This window comes from Delphinus delphis, chromosome 13, assembly GCF_949987515.2.
Source record: "Delphinus delphis chromosome 13, mDelDel1.2, whole genome shotgun sequence".
NCBI lineage: Eukaryota > Metazoa > Chordata > Mammalia > Artiodactyla > Delphinidae > Delphinus > Delphinus delphis.
This window is the reverse complement of record NC_082695.1, coordinates 38220643-38239629: the sequence shown is the minus strand read 5'-3', so window position 1 is coordinate 38239629 and position 18987 is coordinate 38220643. Positions and strand designations below refer to the sequence as shown.

At 35.2% G+C, this 18987-nt stretch overlaps 1 protein-coding gene across 3 annotated transcripts in view; it reads left to right on the top strand.

Moving 5' to 3' along the window:
* ESCO1 (establishment of sister chromatid cohesion N-acetyltransferase 1) overlaps positions 1-18987 on the top strand; it is a 73394-nt gene that overhangs the window by 38406 nt on the left and 16001 nt on the right. For all 3 annotated transcript variants that reach the window (XR_009521725.1, XM_060028769.1, XM_060028770.1), the window contains 3 exons: positions 53-113; positions 1035-1149; positions 3891-4022. Coding sequence is in view for 2 of the 3 variants with exons in the window: in XM_060028769.1 (XP_059884752.1) it covers positions 53-113; positions 1035-1149; positions 3891-4022 (308 nt within the window). In the remaining variant the exon portion in view is untranslated. The remainder of the gene's footprint in view (positions 1-52; positions 114-1034; positions 1150-3890; positions 4023-18987) is intronic.

Genomic DNA, 18987 nt, shown 5'->3' with positions numbered 1-18987 from the left:
GAGAGCTAATACAAAGGCTTAGTACATAACCCATCTTTTGATTAAATCACAGGTTCAGCTCCCAAACAGCACAATATACTCACTAACCAAACATCTAAGACCAGTGATAACAGGTAAGGTATTAGTTTAATATAAGTATAAATCTGAGAACTTAAGGATTTTATACCTGTAAGTTTTGAGTTTGGGGTTTTTTTCCCCTGAAAGGTTGTGCTAGTAACCCTCAGTTTTTCACATAGAGGTGATACAAGTTCTCTTTTCATTTTAGTTTTTTCTATGTCTGTACATACTATTTTGTAGCTTTTATTTTTTTACTTAATGTGTTATGGGCATCTTTTCTACATTCCTTCCTCATTCTTTTAAATTCTGCAGTAGATATCATTGTGTGAATATTCCATTGTTTAACAATTCTCTACTTTATAGAAACTTTGGTTGTTTCTAGTTTATTCCTATTAGAAAAAAAAGTCCTGCAATAAACACATATATCTTTGTCCACTTATGTGACTATATCTAGGATAAATTCATAGCTATAGGACTTAACCTGCATTGCCAAATTTCCCTGCAAATTGGTTGTGTCTTATACTCCCAGCAGCAGTGTTTGAGAATGCTCCTTTTTCCCCAAAACCCCCATGATATGAGTATTAGCAACATGTAAAAGTGTTTTCAGTAGCTTAAAAGCTTTTTGTTGTCTTTAATTTCAAAATTAAATTAGTATGATTTTTTAGCTTTAGCTCATTACTGAAAATAGTATTTAGGACAAACTGTAGTGACTCAAATTGCTAAAACTATGAGATGTAAAACTTACTCATATTATAGTTAGTGCTGCAGTTTTTTGTTTATTTGATGCAAGTTAGTTGTTTCTTTGGGTTTCCTTCCCTGTTTTGGTTTTTAAAAGGTTATTTTTCCCCCCTTGGAATTGATATTTGTCAGTGTTGTATAGAAAATAAGTTTTTTTTTTTTCCTACCAGTGATTTGAAGTGATATGGATCTATAACATTTAATAGTTTTTGTTTGTTTGTTTGTTTGTTTTTTTAAAGGGAGATACCACCAAATCATTCTTGGCCTAAGTGTAATTCCCATTTGGAGATAACAATTCCAAAAGAATTGAAACTAAAAGAAGCAGAGAAAGCTGATGAAAAACAGTTGATCATAGTAAGTATACAACTCGACCTTTTTGGTGAAATGTTATAAACATCTTATTTATGCACATTGTCAAGGAATAAATTCATTTTTTACCTAAAGAACTTTTTGTCGCCATAAGTCTTAATTATGGAAATATTCTTGGTATTATGACAGCCACCCCCGCCAGTGATACCATCCTGTAACAAATAATAAAAATTCAAATTTCCATACTTCTAGTTTTATTTACAACAGATTGACACTTTATTTCACATTTGTTATTTCTTAAATGTGTCATTTGATCACTACCTTTTTTAGTAGTTTAAATATTAAAATAACATGGAGTTTAATAAATAAGATGATTTTATATTTCTGTATTTTAGTGTATGTTATAATTTTAAAACTACATTTTACAGGAAGATAAACCAACAGTTAATTTGAATTAGAAAATAAGTACAATTTGGTGGCAAGGTGGAAAAGAGGGAGATATTTTGATTGATTAAAAATCTAATTTGAGTGAGCACAGTATATTAAAAAAATGAAGAACCCAAAATAATAGGAACATTTAATGTAGTTCCAGTTAACATAATTAATAGGATTTTTTGGTACTAGATGATTGATTATAACTTTAATATGGGAGAATAACTTTGTAAGAATTTTCTAGAAATTTTTGAGAGAGATTAGTGAGGGAAAAAGTTGTTTCATCGAATTTAATAACGTTTCTGTTGTCAAATCAGTATGATAGTGAAACAGTAGATTAGACAAGTAGAATCTAGAGTTGCCCTGTCCAATATGGTAGCCACATGTGACTGTTGAGCACTCGAAATGTTGCTTGTCACAACTGAGGTATGCTCTATATGTAAACATATGTACTGCATTTCAAAGATTAGTACAAAGAAGCATGTAAAGTATCTCACTAATTTTTAAAAATATTTAATACATGTTGAAATTATAACATTTGGGATATGTTTTGTTAAATAAAATGTATTATTAAAATTAATTTTACCTGTTTGCTTTTGCAGTCTTTAATGTGGCTACTAGTAAATTTAAAATTACCTTTGTGGATCACATTTCTATTGGATAGTGCTGGTCAAGAGTTGATGGTAATGATGATGATGTTAATGATCATAATAGCAGCTAATATTTTTGAATGCATTGTTCCATCTCCTCCACTTAATTAAGTTAAGCCTTATAAAAAAGTATGAGATAGGTACAACTATTATTTTCCATTTACCAGTGAGGAAACTAAGGCAGCTGCTTACTCATTACTGTGAAAACTGCCTTCTTGAAGAGATGTTTGTATACCTGTATTCGTTATTCACAGTAGCCAAAAGGGAAGCAACTGAAGTGTCCATCAGTGGGTGAATGGCTGAACAAAATGTGTTGTGTATGTATACAGTGGAATATTATTCAGCCTTTAAAAAGGAAGGTAATTCTGACATGTTATAATATGGTTGAACCTTGAGGACATTATCTAAGTGAAATAAGTCAGTCACAAAAAGACAAATACTGTATGATTCTACTTATATAAGGTACTAGAATAGTCAAATTCATAGAGATAGAAAGTAGAATGGTGGTTTCCAGGAGCTGGGGGTGGCGGTGTGGGGAGCTGTTGTTTAATGGGTATAGAGTTTCAGTTTTTTGTTTTGTTTTTGTTTTTTTGGCCGCTCCTTGTGGCATGTGGGATCTTAGTTCCCTGACCAGGGATCGAACCTGTGCCCCCTGCAGTGGAAGTGTGGAGCCCTAACCACTGGACTGCCAGGGAAGTCCCTAGAGTTTCAGTTTTGCAAAATAAAAATAATTCTGTAGATTGGTTGCACAACAATGTGAGTGTACTAAATACTGCTGAACTGTACACTTAAAAGTGGTTAAGATGGTAAATACTATGTTTTATATCTTAACCACAATTAAAAAAAATTTTTTTTAACTCCCTGAAATTTCAGGTAACATTTTGTCAATAGTTTGAATCTTTTAGAATGAACTTCCCTTTAGTTTTATATACAATCTTTTATTTACCATTTGATTTCTCTCTGCTCTGTGACCCTAGCTGTAAGGCACTAGCATACAGTTATCTGAGATCCTTTTTTTTCCTATAATTAGTTGAAATTATACAGTTTTAGAGCAGGGAAAATAAAGGGATTATGCTTTTTTTAGTTAATATATTATTCTTAAAGTTAGATCATATTGCTGTAATTTTTCTTGTTAAATAAGGACAAGAATAGAAAACCTTTTGTAAACAATTACTATTCTACAGCACAAGTATGAATTACTGGAGTACAGGTGATTATAATCAGACTTTCATACTTATTTGATATAAAGAAAATAGAAAATGTTTAATTTTACCTTTTCTCAAGAGTTTCTGGTGACATACTCTTTTTAATATAACTAGAGCAAAACCAAAGATGCCTATGAAACATTATTTTTTCTAAACTTTAGCAGTATAATTATTCACAGATACAAAATACATACTAGTTCTTATTTATAAGGTATTTGCTGTTTGGGGCTTTAGAACTAAGATTGTAGTGTTAAAGATACTTCTCAGTTCCTTTCAGTTGTTATTAAATGCTGTGGAGTGAGTGATTACTAAAATGGAAAACAGTTCTTAATAAAATTACATACAGATTTCAAAGATTAACATCTTAGTTTTTATAATCAACATTGAATGTTATTTTAAACACTTCTCACTCTATGTTCATGTTATAGCTTTAGAGGCTGATGTTCTGGAATTATTCTTTTGGGGGGGAAAAAACCTTCTGTTTGTTTTTTATAAATAGGATGCAGGACAAAAAAGATTTGGAGCGGTTTCCTGTAATGTTTGTGGCATGCTTTACACAGCTTCAAATCCAGAAGATGAAACACAGCATCTGCTCTTCCACAACCAGTTTATAAGTGCTGTAAAATATGTGGTAAGTGCAGTTCATGACTTTTAAAATGCAGAATCAGATAATTAGAGATGAATTGCCAAATTTAAGTCATTGAAAATTTTTGTCTTTAGGAAATGGTAATATATACAAAGCCCTTGTAGTATATATACAGGCTTATTTTAAAACAGAGCCAAACATAAAACCCAGCAAATTTATTCTGGCTGGTGTATGTTGTGGGATTTTTGAATTTAAGTTATATTTTTAAAGTGTTATTGAACCTCTTCTAACAAGTAATGCTGTTCAACTTGAGTATTTAAAAAGTCATTTGATTTTAATAATTATTAACTATTGATAAGCCTGCTTAATATTCAGTATAGCTTGGCACACTTTTTATTTGAGGGATTGATAGTGCTGTATATTATACCAAATAGACTGGGGATTTCCTTCTCTTTGCTAACGTGAGAGCTTTTCTTAATAAAATTAAAGAGAAAAATTCTTGATGGTTAAAACCTCAGAATTTGTAGTATACTTAAAAAAAAATCCCACAAAGTAAATAAGTTTTAGTATGTATTTTTTGATGTATGTGCATTTGAGGCATAATGGGTATTATTTAATACTTGTTTTTGGAAGTAGCAAAATTTTAAATAATTTTGAACCATTTCAGATATCTTGTGAAAATAGTAATTTAATGTAATTGCTGTTTACCCATATCTGAAATGGAATTTATTTTTATTTTATACATGTTACCTTCAGTACTGTACACTCACATTAATAAGACCTCCAGGATATCTGAACTGAGATCACCAATTCATTTCATGTAGGCACCAGATGTTGGATTATTTAAAGATCTTTATTGGCTTCAGTTAAATTTGTATCCTTACCTTTGGTTGAAGGATTTATATTCATGGTTTTATTTATCCAGTTACTTCTTCCCAAGATAAGTGGGGTTTTCTTTTTTTGGTTCCCTTCTGTGATGATCCTTTATATTCCTTATTTCATCTGCTTTTCCACACATACACCCTCCTACTGCTTAACTAAATAAAATATAAGGTGTGTGGACATAGAATATCTATAGATAGATATTGATTTGTCACTTGAAATTTGTACTTTTCCAATTTGATTGTATTAATATCCTTAAAACTTCAAAAGAAAAATAGCTCTATCAGGCAGCTAAATTATAGAATACTTCTTTGGCAAAAAATATTTGTTTATTTTACATACGTGAATCTGGTAGAAGTTAAAATGTGTTCTGCTCAAGTTACATTATCTGATTCTTGCAACCAGTTTCCTCAAATTATAAAAAGATTTGGTTTAAAAGACTTAATTCTTTATTTTAAAGGAAGTTCTTAATTTCTGACACAATCTGTAAAGAAATCAACCAGGAATTAATGTACTCTGCTCTTCCACAATACCAAAGGAAATTAGTTTATGGAACAAGGTGGAGTCATCACCTTCTCAACAAATTCTGGCTCTTGCAAAACTGTAAAGCAGTAGAGCAACTTAGGGAAGACTGATTCCTGCCCCACACCCCACCCCCACCCTCCTTGATGGGACAGAGCTATGGGTTATTTTATTTATTTTTGAAATAAGCTCAAGAGAAGGAATCGAGTTTAGCAGTTGGCCATCCTTCACTAACATCAAAGTTAATGTTCTTATCTTTTGCTGTTTTCAAATGTGTAGGTATACATAGATTTTAAGGTAGAAACTCCTCCAGAACATTGTAGCATTCTTTTCTAGTGTATGGAGGGAGGATAAAAACATACCTATGTTAAAGATATTCTGCTGTGATCACAACCCTGGATTTTGGGTTGTGACGTGAATCATTTATTGGGCACCTAATATTGTGCTTTTGCATTAAGTACTGTTAAGTGTTTGATGAAACATCTAAGTTTTTTAAATGCCAGTTCATCTGTTGTGTTTGATTCTTGGAGAGAAGCATATAGAAAAGAAGTCATTTCGTGCTCTGGCTTTTATTTATTTCAAATGGGCAGTGTTCAGCGATTGGAAATCAAGTTTTCTTCCACTTAGAATAAATTAGAATGAGTTATACTTTTTATATTTTAATCAAACATTCTTTAGAAAATAAGTAGTTTTTCCTTAGGGTAAAAAGTTTCCCTTAGACACGGTAATAATCTATGACAGGTAAAAATGGCTGAAGTCTTCTTTTCAAAAGATTAAAATAGCATATAAATTATATAGCCATAGTAGCAATAGAAATTGATGCCACAGAGGCTACTTTCGGTTGACTACAATTTTTTCTTTTCCTTATCCTCTTTGGTTTGGGGTAGGGGAGAGAGTGATGGTGCTCTCTTTCTCTATTCCTTCATTGTACTCCATCTGCCTCATTGACACCATTTGAGGAAATGTATTTTATCTGACTTACTAGAAACTATTTAGGAAGGAGCCCCTTAAGGCCTCAGGGGGAGCCTGGATTCTGGTTTAGACCTAGGTTCATTTCAGTTTCCCTTCATGAACTAAGATAACTGTTTTCCTAAAGGTGTGAAGAGAAAGCAGGAAAAACTCCCCCAAGAGCATTGAGCCATGTTGCTAGGCAAGGAACCTGTCCAGAACTCATCTGTATTTTGAGCTTTTAGTAATGCAGAAGAGGAATAATGTGTGGGTTCTTTGCAGAAAATCTCCTAACTTAATCTTTCTTACCTCTGTCTTTCCCTTATCTCCTTTGATTAACATTTGACTGAATGCTTTGTGGAGGACCTTACTCTCAGGGTATTTGATATACCCTTGCCTTCAAATTTAGGAACAAAGCCTGAAAGAAATGAAAAGTTAACAGTAGAAGTTTTAAGTAACTATTAAAGCAATAAATCAATATTAACTATTTAAATTAAATTATAAATTAGCTTTGCAATTTAGAAGTGATAATTACTTTGGTAGAGCAGTGATCAGAAGAGGGGTTTGTTTTCACCTCTTGATGACAAGAAAAACTTCGAAGAAGGATTTGACAGATCCCTGATTAGATGTACAGCTGCACTATCCAGTATGGTAGCACTAAACCACAGAAATGAAAAATGCTGTTCCTCAGTTACAGTAACCAGTGCTCAGTAGTCACATGTTGCTAGAGGCTACGTGTTAGTGTAGATGTAGAACATTTGTATTGTCACAGTGAATTCAGTTAGACAGTGCTGCTACAGAAAGCTGAGGCAGGGAAGCCATGATCCAGTAACCTTTAATTTCTTTTATGTGAAACTTGAGTACATGTGAATTTACTTCTGCATACTTTTTCTATATTCCTTTTGAAGATAATTAGGACAAAGAGGAAACTGGGTGTGGAGCAGGAATAGGGATTTTTAAGTCTTGGGATTGGGAAAGGAATCGGAAGCAAAGTAGCCTTGGCTCTTAGAACTAACTGTACTCCAGCATTCTTAGGGAATAGGGAGCCCAGGTATATTTGTAGGAGGAATGCAGAGAGCCGACTCAGAATTTGGTCTGAGTTTCATTGAGTTTCCCTGCTTAAAGGTTGAAAGTTAAGAAGTAGTTTCTTTAGAAACAGGTAGGAATTTGTTACATAAAAATTACCAAATGTCTTATTTCAAGCATCCAAGTACTTTTTCTCTCTTCCCTGACCCACATTTTTAGTTTTTCTAACTTATTATATCTTAAAGACTTAAAATATTGTGGTGTATAAATGTAGAATGGGAGCAGTCAGAAAGTAATTTTCCTTTGGGATGTGAAGGCCATATATTGGAGAACGAATACCTTTAGAATGAATGTTACATGCAACAAAATTTTACATTTTTAAAAAATAAATTTATTTATTTATTTATTTTTGGCTGCATTGGGTCTTCGTAGCTACACGCGGGCTTTCTCTAGTTGTGGAGAGCGGGGGCTACTCTTCGTTGCTGTGCGTGGGCTTCTCATTGTGGTGGCTTCTCTTGTTGCGGAGCATGGGCTCTAGGCACGCTGGCTTCCGTAGTTGTGGCATGTGGGCTCAGTAGTTGTGGCCCGTGGGCTCTAGAGCACAGGCTTAGTAGAAAGTGTTCACAAACTCTGGGGAGGGAAAATATATCTAGTGGCAAATAAAAACTTCAATCTGTTTTTCCTCTACTTTTCTCTATTCCAGAGATGGTACCGCCATTTACTCATATCCACAAGCTGAAAACTTCAGAACAGTCCTTCAGTTTTCTTTTTATTGTCCTTCTAACTCAATCCTTTAGTGAATTTCACCTTCAAAATAGATTCCAAATACTCCCACTTTTGTCATGTCTACTGCTCCTGCTCTGAACCAAGCTGGCAGCATTTTTTGCCTGGACCACTTGTGTAATGCTTCCCTAACTGGTCTCCCATCTTCCATTTTTGTTTCCCTGCAGTCTTTCTGCATGTTGTCCATAGCAGTCTTTTAAAAACTTGAATCATATTATGTCCTTCCTTTCTTTAAGATTTTCCAGTGAATTCACATCACACAAAGAATAAAATTCAGAGTACTTAACTGTGGCATCAAGGCCCCGCACACTCTCCCTTCTCTAATCTCATCTCCTTACACTCTTCCCCTTACTTGCTGTACTCCGGTCATGCAGATCTTCCTTCTGTTCTTAAACCACTTCAACCACATTCCATTCTTAGTGTATTTGTACTTATATTACTTTTGCTTGGAGTGTTTCTCTCAGATCTTCACGTACTGGCTCTCTTCATTCTGGTCTTAAAGACACCCTCCCTGACCACCCAGTACAAAATAGCTCCCCTTGTCCCTCTTCTGTCTGTATAACTTATCACACTCTGAAAGTTTGTTATGTGTATTCCCCACTGGAGTAGAAGCTGTGTCGAAGCAGAGTCCTTGGTAGTCTGTTTATCATGCTGAAGAGCACCTGCCAATGCGTAGTAGGGGCTCAACAAATGCATTGAATTAAAGAACAGATTTTGATTTGAAGCCACAGAACAAGAGTGGTGAGTCTCAGTTTTCTCATTTAAAAATGAGATTAAGGGCTTCCCTGGTGGCGCAGTGTTTGAGAGTCCGCCTGCTCATGCAGGGGACACGGGTTCGTGCTCCGGTCCGGGAAGATCCCACATGCCGCGGAGCGGCTGGGCCCGTGAGCCATGGCCACTGAGCCTGCGCGTCCGGAGCCTGTGCTCCGCAACGGGAGAGGCCACAGCAGTGAGAGGCCTGCGTACCGCAAAAATAAATAAATAAATAAAAATTTAAAAAAATGAGATTAAACCAGATTTCTCTGGGCTTTGGCAACTCTGATATTTGTTGATATTAAATCATTGGGAATTAATAGTATAAATATCTTTGGGGGACATGGAACATATTGTAAGTTAGACAGAATAGTAACATACTTCAAAATATGTAAAGCAGCCCAAATTTGAATTCATTGTGGCAGTTAGAGGTTTATTAACTAGGTTTGCATATTGAATTACATATCTGACTGAATTTAGGTGCTAAAATCATTTGTTCTTTGTTTAGAAAAATAGTCAAAGTAATTTAACTCTTTTTTTTTTTTTGCTAAGATGTAAGAGGTCATTATAGATTATTTTGTACCAGTGGTTTTTCTTCAGTTGTATTTAATTTTAATTTTCTGTAAGATAAATTTTTCTTTATATATAAAAATAATGCTTCTAATCCTTCTATCACAGGAATTAAATTTTGAGAGTTTTAGTTTCTCTCCTGAAATTCTTCTTTCACATAGTTTGTCCTCTTGTCCTTTAAAATCTTTAGCATACGTGTAATAGCAATTTTAAAGTTCTTTTCTGCTAATTCAGACATTTGGGTCACACTGGGCCTGTTTCTGTTGACTTTTCCCCTCTTGATCTTGGATCATAATTTCCTATTTCTGTCCATGGTCTTACTTTTTTTTTAATAGACTTTATTTTTATTTAGTAGTTTAAGATTATAGGGAAATTGAGCTTACGGTAGAGAGAGTTCCTGTATACTCCTGCCCGTACATATGCTTGACATTCCACACCAGAGTGGTATATTTGTTGCAGTTGATGAGCCTACATTGACAAATTATCACCCAAAGTACATAGTATATATTAGGGTTCACTCTTGGTGTTGTACATTTCATGGGTTTAAAAGATACATAATGACATGTATCCAGTAATGTCATACAGAATAGTTCTTCTGTTCTCCCTTGCTTTATCCTTGCCTAACCCTGGCCCCAGCCCCTGGCAACCACTGATCTTTTTAACTGTTTCCAAAGTTTGGCCTTTTCCAGAATGGTATGTAATTGGAATCATACAGTATGTAGCCTTTTCACATTGACTTCTTTCACTTAGTATTATGCATTGAAAGTTACTCTGTATCTTTTCATGATAGCTCATTTCTTTTTAGTGATGAATAATATTTTATTATCCTGATGTATCATAATTTATTTACCTGTTCACCTACTGAAGAACATCTTGGTTGTTTCCACATTTCGGCAATTGTGAATAAAGCTGCTATAAATGTCCATGTGCAGGTTTTTGAGTGGACATACATTTTCAACTCGTTTTTGTAAATACTAAGGAGTGCAAATGCTGGGTCGTGTGGTAGGAGTGTGTCTAGTTTTGTAAGAACTGCCAAACTGTTTTCCAAAGTGGCTGTACCATTTTGCATTCCCACCAGCAATGAATGAGATTTTCTGTTGCTCCACATTCTTGCCAAAATTTGATGTTGTCAGTGTTCTGGGTTTTAGCCATTCTAATGGTTGTGTATTGGATCTTACTGTTGTTTTAATTTGCATTTCCATAGTGACAGAATAGGGAGCATCTTTTCATATGCTTATTTGCCATCTGTATATCTTCTTTGGTGAGGCATCTGTCCAGGTCTTTGGCCCTTTTTTTTCAATTAATTAATTAATTTATTTATTTTTGGCTGCATTGGTCTTTGTTGCTGCACGCGGGCTTTCTCTAGTTTTGGTGAGCGGGGGCTACTCTTAGTTGAGGTATGCGGGCTTCTCGTTGCTGTGGCTTCTCTTGCTGTGGAGCACGGGCTCTAGGCACACGGGCTTCAGCAGTTGTGACATGCAGGCTTCAGTAGTTGTGGCTCGCAGGCTCTAGAGCACAGGCTCAGTAGTTGTGGCGCACGGGCTTAGTTGCTCTGCGACATGTGGGTGGCGCACGGGCTTAGTTGCTCTGCGACATGTGGGATCTTCCCGGACCGGGTCTCAAACCCATGTCCCCTGCATTGGCAGGCGGATTCTTAACCACTGCGCCACCAGGGATGTCCCTGGCCCATTTTTTAACAGGTTGTTTGATTTCTTATAGTCGAGTTTTAAGAATTCCTTGTATATTTTGGATAACAGCCCTTTATGAGCTAGGTCATTGTAAATATTGATATCTCCCAGTCTGAGGTTTGTCTTCTCATCCTCTGGACAGTGTCTTTTGCAGAACAGAAGTTTTTAATTTTAAGTTTAATGAAGTCCATCTTATCAGTTCTTTCTTTCATGGATTGTGCTTTTGGTGTTGTATCTAAAGAATTATTGCCATACCTAAGGTCATCCGGATTTTTCCCTTTGTTATCTCCTAGGAGTTTTTATAGTTTTGCATTTTACATTTACATCTATGGTCCATTTTGAGTTAATTTTTGTGAAGGTGTAAGGTCTGTATCTAAATCCTTTTTTTTTTTTTTTTTGCACGTGAACATATAGTAGTAGTTCCAGCACCATTTGTTGAAAAGACCATCTTTTCTCCATTGTATTGCTGTTGCTTTTTACCAAAGATCAGTTGACTATATGTGGGTCTATTTCTGGGCTTTCTATTCTGTTTCATTGTCTCTTTGTTTCTTCTTTCACCAGTGTCACACTGGCTTGATGATTGTAGCTTTACAGTAAGTCTTGATGTCCAATAGTGTTAGTTCTCTGACTCTGTTCGTTTTCAATATTGTGTTAGCTATTCTGACTTTTTTGCCTCTCCATATAAACTTTAGAATCAGTTTGTCAATATCCACAAAATAGCTTGCTGGGATTTTGATTGGGATTGCATTGACTCTATAGATCAAGTTGGGAAGAACTGACCTGTTGACAATATTAAATCTTCCTGTCTTGCCTTGTAAGTTTTTCTTGGACATTGTGTATAAAAGAACACTAGCAACTGAAGTAGATAATCAGATAATTCCCTTCCCTGCCCCTGCCCCCTGCCCCCTAGCCAAAGCTTTCCCTTCTTTCTGTCTGGCAACTACGTTAAGGGACTGATCTCTTAGATTTCATTAGGTGTTGAGTTGGGTTGAAATTTTAGTTATTCTATCCATTTGGATTTTTAATGTCTTAAGGTTGGGATCAGGTGCCTCTCTCCAGCAGAGGTTGAGGATCTAAACTCCACAGCACACAAATCTCTCTATACCTCCTAGCCCCACTCAGCAGATGTCCCATGGGAGAGTTGGTGGAGAATTACCTCTGTGTTTCGCGCTCCTCCAGATTTCAGACTTCCATGCCAGCTCACTTATGACCATTAAGAATTTGACTGATTTTTCCCTGTCCCAGTAGTAGACTTTTCTTGTCCTCTGCCTGTGACAATCCTGCTCCTCTAAGACACTGATTGGTCAATGTCTTAGGGATAAAAATGGCTGCTGGTCTCTGCTCACCTAGGTAGGGCGGGTTCATCTCTGGAAATCAGTCCACAGCTCTGCATTGCCTTAAAAAAAAAAATGCTTTTTAGTTTATTGGGTGTTATCTTATTACAACAGAACCAGTGATCTTTTTATGACCTTCTTTATCTTAACTGGGAGTGGAACTCCCAAAGGTATACATTTAGAGAACATTTTTCAGTAATGGATTTGGGACTTGTGATGGAGTGGAGTTTGGGCCATGAATTTTTTAAAATCATGAGTGAAACTGAAGAGGTCAGTAGATTTGCTCACTAAGCCCAGATGACCTTGAGATGAGACTGACATCAAATGAAATATTTCTTATATACTGGGAGATTATTGCTACAAGTTGAAAAGTGCTTAATTGATGAATCCTAATAAAGGGATGTTTTGGATTCCTTAGTATTTGAGAATGACAGAGAAAAGAATCTCATAATTCTTCATATGACTTTTAGTTAGGTCTGACCCGAGTATACCTTAAGAGAAATATTATTCCTATAGTAATAGATTTGATGATGTAATTACAGAAGTTTTCTTAACTGGCACAATTGGGAAAATTGGGTCAGTTAATCAAAAAAGTTGATTCAAGTGGAGATCCTTGGTATCAGAATACCCAACTAATAGTAGCTTAAATCATAAGGATACATGTTTTCTTAAGAAGAAGTCTGGAGGTACATAGTCTTGGGGTTGTTCCATTCAGCAGTTCAACAATCAAAAAAATGTTTTTTAAAAATACCCAACATGAACACTGGGTATTTCTCCTTCAGTGCCCTTCTCTCCTTAGTGTGTTGACTTTTTAGCTTCATAGCTGTAACTTCATGGTCCATAAAGTAAACTCCTGTAGTCCAGATACCATGTTCAGATTTAAAGGAGGAATGTTGGTTGGAGTGGGTATTCTTTCAAAAAGAGTCCCTCAAGTGGTTTTTTCATTTTATCAGTGAAGAACAGCAATTTTCCAGAAGCTCTTGCAAAGTTCCCTATGTCTCATTCACCAGAACTGGGCCTGGTAGCTAGCTACCCTTTAGCTGCAAGAGAGCTGGGAATGTAAGAATCTGTCAAAAAGAAGTAAGAGAATATGATTTATTGTGCCAGTGGTTCTCAAGGTAGGGGAATGGGGTGTTTATTACATAACTTCTGTTAGGTAGCATCTGGAAACACGTGGAGAATATTGAAATTTGGTGGGCAGGGTTTAGGGGTACTGAACTTTTTGCAATGCGTGTGACACTTCCAAAGAAGGTAGAATGTCTAGCCTAAAGTGCCAGTAACAGCCCTGTTGAGAAACACTGGACTATTTGGAATTTATTGTTGAAAATACACATATTACCGCCCCAAACAAAATGGTCAAAAAAAGAATGGGAGAGAATGGCTTGGGATGGGCAAAGAGCAATGTCTTCTATAGGGTCATTACATAGTTTAAACATTTTATTATAATTTGAAGCCTGTCAATGTATGTTAAATGTAATTGATGGGGGGGAGCTGTTTCTTTGAGTATGGATCCTCTAATTAGTTTAGCTTTGTTTTTTTCCTCATATAAATCACACCCATAGCCATCCTTTATGATGTACTTTTAAAAATATAGAGGAAGAACTTAAATATTGCAGAGCAACCTGAGAATCTGGGTATAGAATTGTTCTTGCTGCATTTCTGATTTTTAAAAGAGACTTGGCCTATTTGCTTTTTTCCAGAGTGTCCTGCCTAACTTTCATTAAAACAACTATCTTTGCACTCTCGTTTTTTAAAGAGGAGATGCAGACCCAAATACCTGTGCTTTTTTTTTAATAAAAAAATAAATAAGTTTATTTATTCATTTATTTTTGGCTGCCTTGAGTCTTCATTGCTGCGTGCGGGTTTTTTTTCTAGTTGCAGCGAGCGGGGGCTGCTCTTCGTTGTGGTCCACGGGCTTCTCATTGCGGTGGCTTCTCTTGTTGCAGAGCATGGGCTGTAGGCGCGCGTGCTTCAGTAGTTGTGGCGCATGGGCTTTAGAGTGCAGGCTCAGTAGTTGTGGCGCACAGGCTTAGTTGCTCCACGGCTTGTGGGAGCTTCCCAGACCAGGGCTCAAACCTGTGTCCCCTTCATTGGCAGGCATATTCTTAACCACTGCGCCACCAGGGAAGTCCCTGCACTATAATTTTGTCAGTTTATTTGATTGCATTTTATAGTTAAAATAATAAATTGGCATAAACAAGTTCAGGAACAAACAAATGACTCTTGGTAATCACGTCACTTAGTTTTGGAATTCCAAAGTAGTTGTTTACTGGTTGACAGTCAGTGTGCCCCAGGCATCAGCTTCTGTTACCCAGGGAAAACTAAGCATTGGTTAGTCCAGCAAGTTGATTAGGTGGACATCATTTAAGAAAGTTACTGCCATGTATTAAAAATATCTAATTAGCTGAGCTCTAGACTTTTTTCCTGAATTATAAATTGGGTGACTTTAATAAATACCAGACTTCATCATTTCTCTTTCTTTTAGATTTTTGTTTTTCTTAATCAGAAGCTATTAAAACTCCAAGTAGTTTTAAGATTCTACCATTTTACCCATGAAAATGTTTTGCTGTTCAGAACATATTAAGCACCTCTCATAAAAACCTATTTCTTAGAACTTAGATTTTTCTCAGGAAGTGGTGAAAACTATAATTTAAAAAAACATATATACACATGACAGGGATGTTAGAGAAATGGAAAATAACTGTCGAAAACAGATATTGCTCTGTAAATCATTGAGTTCCTTCCAAAGTAATTTTAAAAATTGTATTTCAGAATCAGGTGGTCCTTAGTTATGAAAAGGCATTATTGAAAAAATTTTCTTATATACCATTATTGTATTACTTGCAAGAAAGGGTATTTAAATACTTCTCTTTTAACATGTGCTTTTAAGGGCATTTGTTCTTCAAACCTCCATTGTAGAGAAAATTTTCCTTTCACATTTTTTTCCTTGAAAAGATTTTAATTTAGGTGAATTAAAGGGTGGCCTTCAAAGTTTTTATTCTTCAACTCATCTTTTAAAAGAAAATTTATAAAAGCAGTATGTGTACCTAGAAATGGAAATTTCCAGAATTGTAAGGTATAAAATGAAAAAAAAAAAAAAAAAGCCTCCTTTTTCCCTACCTTGTTTCCAGTCTCATTCTCCACTGGTTAAGCACTTTTGTCTTTTTCAGTGTTTCCAACATCGTATATATAGCTTATATGTATATATATATATATCTCAAGCTGTATATAAATGTGTTTTAGTAAAATCTTCTTTTCCCAGTTTTTACTAGCTATATTTTGATGTTTAGTTTTGTTGATTGCCTTTAATTTTAATATTTATAAATGATATTTGACTCCTTGGTGACTGCATTCTCCCCCTCTTTACCTTCCACATTCTGTCAGCTATAACTAATTACAGTTTTGTAATTGTTCAGTAAGTATTATTTAATTCACTGTAACTTAGTGAAGTAGTTTTCATTCCTCTTTTATGGGTTACAAAACTAAGACAGAGAGGTTAAGTTCTTGGTTTTATGAATAGAGGCTTTAGTCCTTCAGGCACACTCCACCGTTTCAAAAATATTTATTGGTTACTTGATTTTCAGTGCTATGACTTGGGCTATAGTGTGTGTCAAACGAAGTCTTAGTCGTTTTGGAGCTTATGGTCTATATTTATAGTAAGTCTCATTGTAGGCCTCAGCAGTCTAGACATCCCAAAACTCCAGATCCCTGTAGCTTAATCCCTGGATCAAAGAAAATTGGTCGTGGGGTACAGGATACAGGATTTATCAAAACAAATAGTTTTACTGGAGGAGTAGAAGCTTTTAGGAGTTCTAGCTTCTGTTTAGTTCAAATATTGCGGAGAATGAGAAAAGTACACTGGAGGAGATCCTGCTATCATAGCATACCTACAAAATGAAAAGTCTATAAAACATCTGTAGAATTGAGTCAGATTTTTCTAAAATAAAACAAATTCCTGTGTATATTCTTTGATTTCTGACTCACTTAATGAATAAAAAAACCCCACTGTGTCATGGGACTTTCGTTTTTCTGAATACCTTCTTTAAAACTGGAAAATTAAACATGTTGGCTAGCTTTTAGTGGTTAAGTCATTTAAAATGGGAAACCATGAATCTTGAAATACTCTAGTAGTATATAAATATAGCTAACGGATTTGAAGGTTAACTTCACAGAGCATTGTGCTTAATTTTGCTTTAATAGACTGATTATATCATTCATGCCTGGTTGACTGAACACAAATCAACATATAAGATATCTTCATGTTTTTTAATTCCCAGAGGAATTTTTTGGGGGTAAATAAATTGATACAAATTAGTTTATTTTACATTTAGGAGGGAAAAGAAATGACATTAGTTAAGGTCTTTCTGTGTACCAGGGACTCCTCTAAGCATTTTACCCATATTAAACTCCTCTTAGTTCTTTTAGCAGATCACTAAGTAGTTACAATTAATTTATAAATGAGGAAACAGCAGAAAGAAGGATATGTATTTTGCCTGAAATCACACAGCTAGTGAGTGACGTAGTTGGCTCTAGGGTCCATGAGTAATAGACTAGGTTCTTATTATTTTATTTGAATTTCAACAAAATATATTGTGTGTACAATAAATTTAGCTCAGAAATAATTGACCCCATCTTCAGTGCTTGTCCTGACTCACAGCTCCCAAAACCTTTGGAATTTCCTAAGTGATGGGAGAAAGTGTCTTTTGTTACTTTAATGAGATGACCTTTGGAGCTCACCCAAGGACAGGGGCTGTTTGCCAGTGGAGCCGACTACAGAGGGTTGGAACTTTCAGTTCTCACACCCTGATCCTGGGGAGGGGAGAGGGGCTGGAGATTGAGTTCTGTTACCAGTGGCCAATGATTTGATCAATTCTGCCTCTGTAGTGAAGCCTCCAAAAAACCCAGAAGGACAGGGTTCAGAGAGCTTTTGGGTTGGTGAACACATGGAGATTCGGGGAAGGTGGTGTGCCTGGAGAGGGCATGGAAATACGTCTTTATCATTATTGTTGTTAATACAAGATTATTTTTGCAAAGTGTCCAAACATGAATTAAAACCAGCTGCTTGCGGGTAGTTAAAGTATATTAATACTTTTATTATAACATTTTATTAAAATAGAAAAAACAGGAAATACAGATAAACTAAAAGGAAAAAAATTAAATCAGATAACCTCTGTTTATATTTTGGTGTATGTCCTTGCTGACTTTTAAAATATTCATAAGTACATATTTACGTTTAAAATTCATTTCAACAAAATATTTTTATATATTTCAAGAGTCTATAATTTGTTTCTCTTATGCAGTTTTTCTGCAGTTTTTTTATGCTTTCTGCCTTGGGTACTGTCCAGAAGAGCATGTGACCGAATTTTGAATGAGCTAATTTTAATTTACTTTTGTTTCTGAAGACTTAAAATTTTAAAAAGAGATGGTATTTAGAATATATCTATTTCAACATATAAAAAGTGTTAGACTTGCTGTCGAACTAAAAATGTCTGTTTTTCAAATTCCTTTAGTAATTTTAAGTAAAATTTTAATTGAAATACAACATGTAAAGAAAAGTACCCAAATAATGAGTGCTCAGCTTAATGGTGTAGTTTTGCAAAGTGAACACCCACATGACAAGAAACACCACTAGCATCTCAGAAGCTGCTCTGTGCCCCCACTGCAGTCAGTGCTTTTCCCAGCCTCAGGTCTAACCACTCTGCTGACTGGATTCATTTGACATTCATTTTTCACTTCTGAATAAATGGTATTTGAGCAAGCCTTGGGCCTTGGGCACAGTTTTGACAATGGGTGATTTGAACTTTCCAAAATAGTCTACCCCATCTCGCCCCACATCCCCACCACCAAACAGTGAGTCCCCAGGTACTCATCACTTAGCTTTAACAAGTCACAATTCATGGGAAATCTTCTTGCATCTACCCCTCCTAATTATTTTAAAGTGAAACCCAGGTGTCACATTATCATTTTAGTGGATATTTTTAAATATGTATTTTTAAAAGATGAAAAGATTGCTCTTTTTTTTTTTTTTTTTTTTTTTTTACCGTAAACAGGATTTAAAGAGTATAACCACACCTTTAAAATTTAATTCCTTAATATCAGATATTCCCTCAGGGTTCAGAATCTCCCCAAATATCTCGTAATTTTCTATACTGTTTGAATTAAGGTCCATATGTTGCATTGGTTGGTATGTCTCTTAAATCTCCTTTAATCTAAAGGTTCTCCCTCTAGGTCTTTTTTTTTTTCCTTGCCGTATTTGTTGATAATTTTTTTGAAAAGCTGGTTATTGGTTTTATTTTTCAGGGTATTCTTTCATGGGTATTTCCATTCAACCTTTTATGAAAGTGATTAGTATGAACGTATATAACTTGAACGCACAGATCTAAATGTTTGGCTGATGAATTTCAACAATTGTATACATCAATATATTCACCACCCAATGTATTTTGTTTTTAATTGTAATCTTTTTCAAATGGAAAAAGAGGAAAAACCCCTTCCATTCTTTAG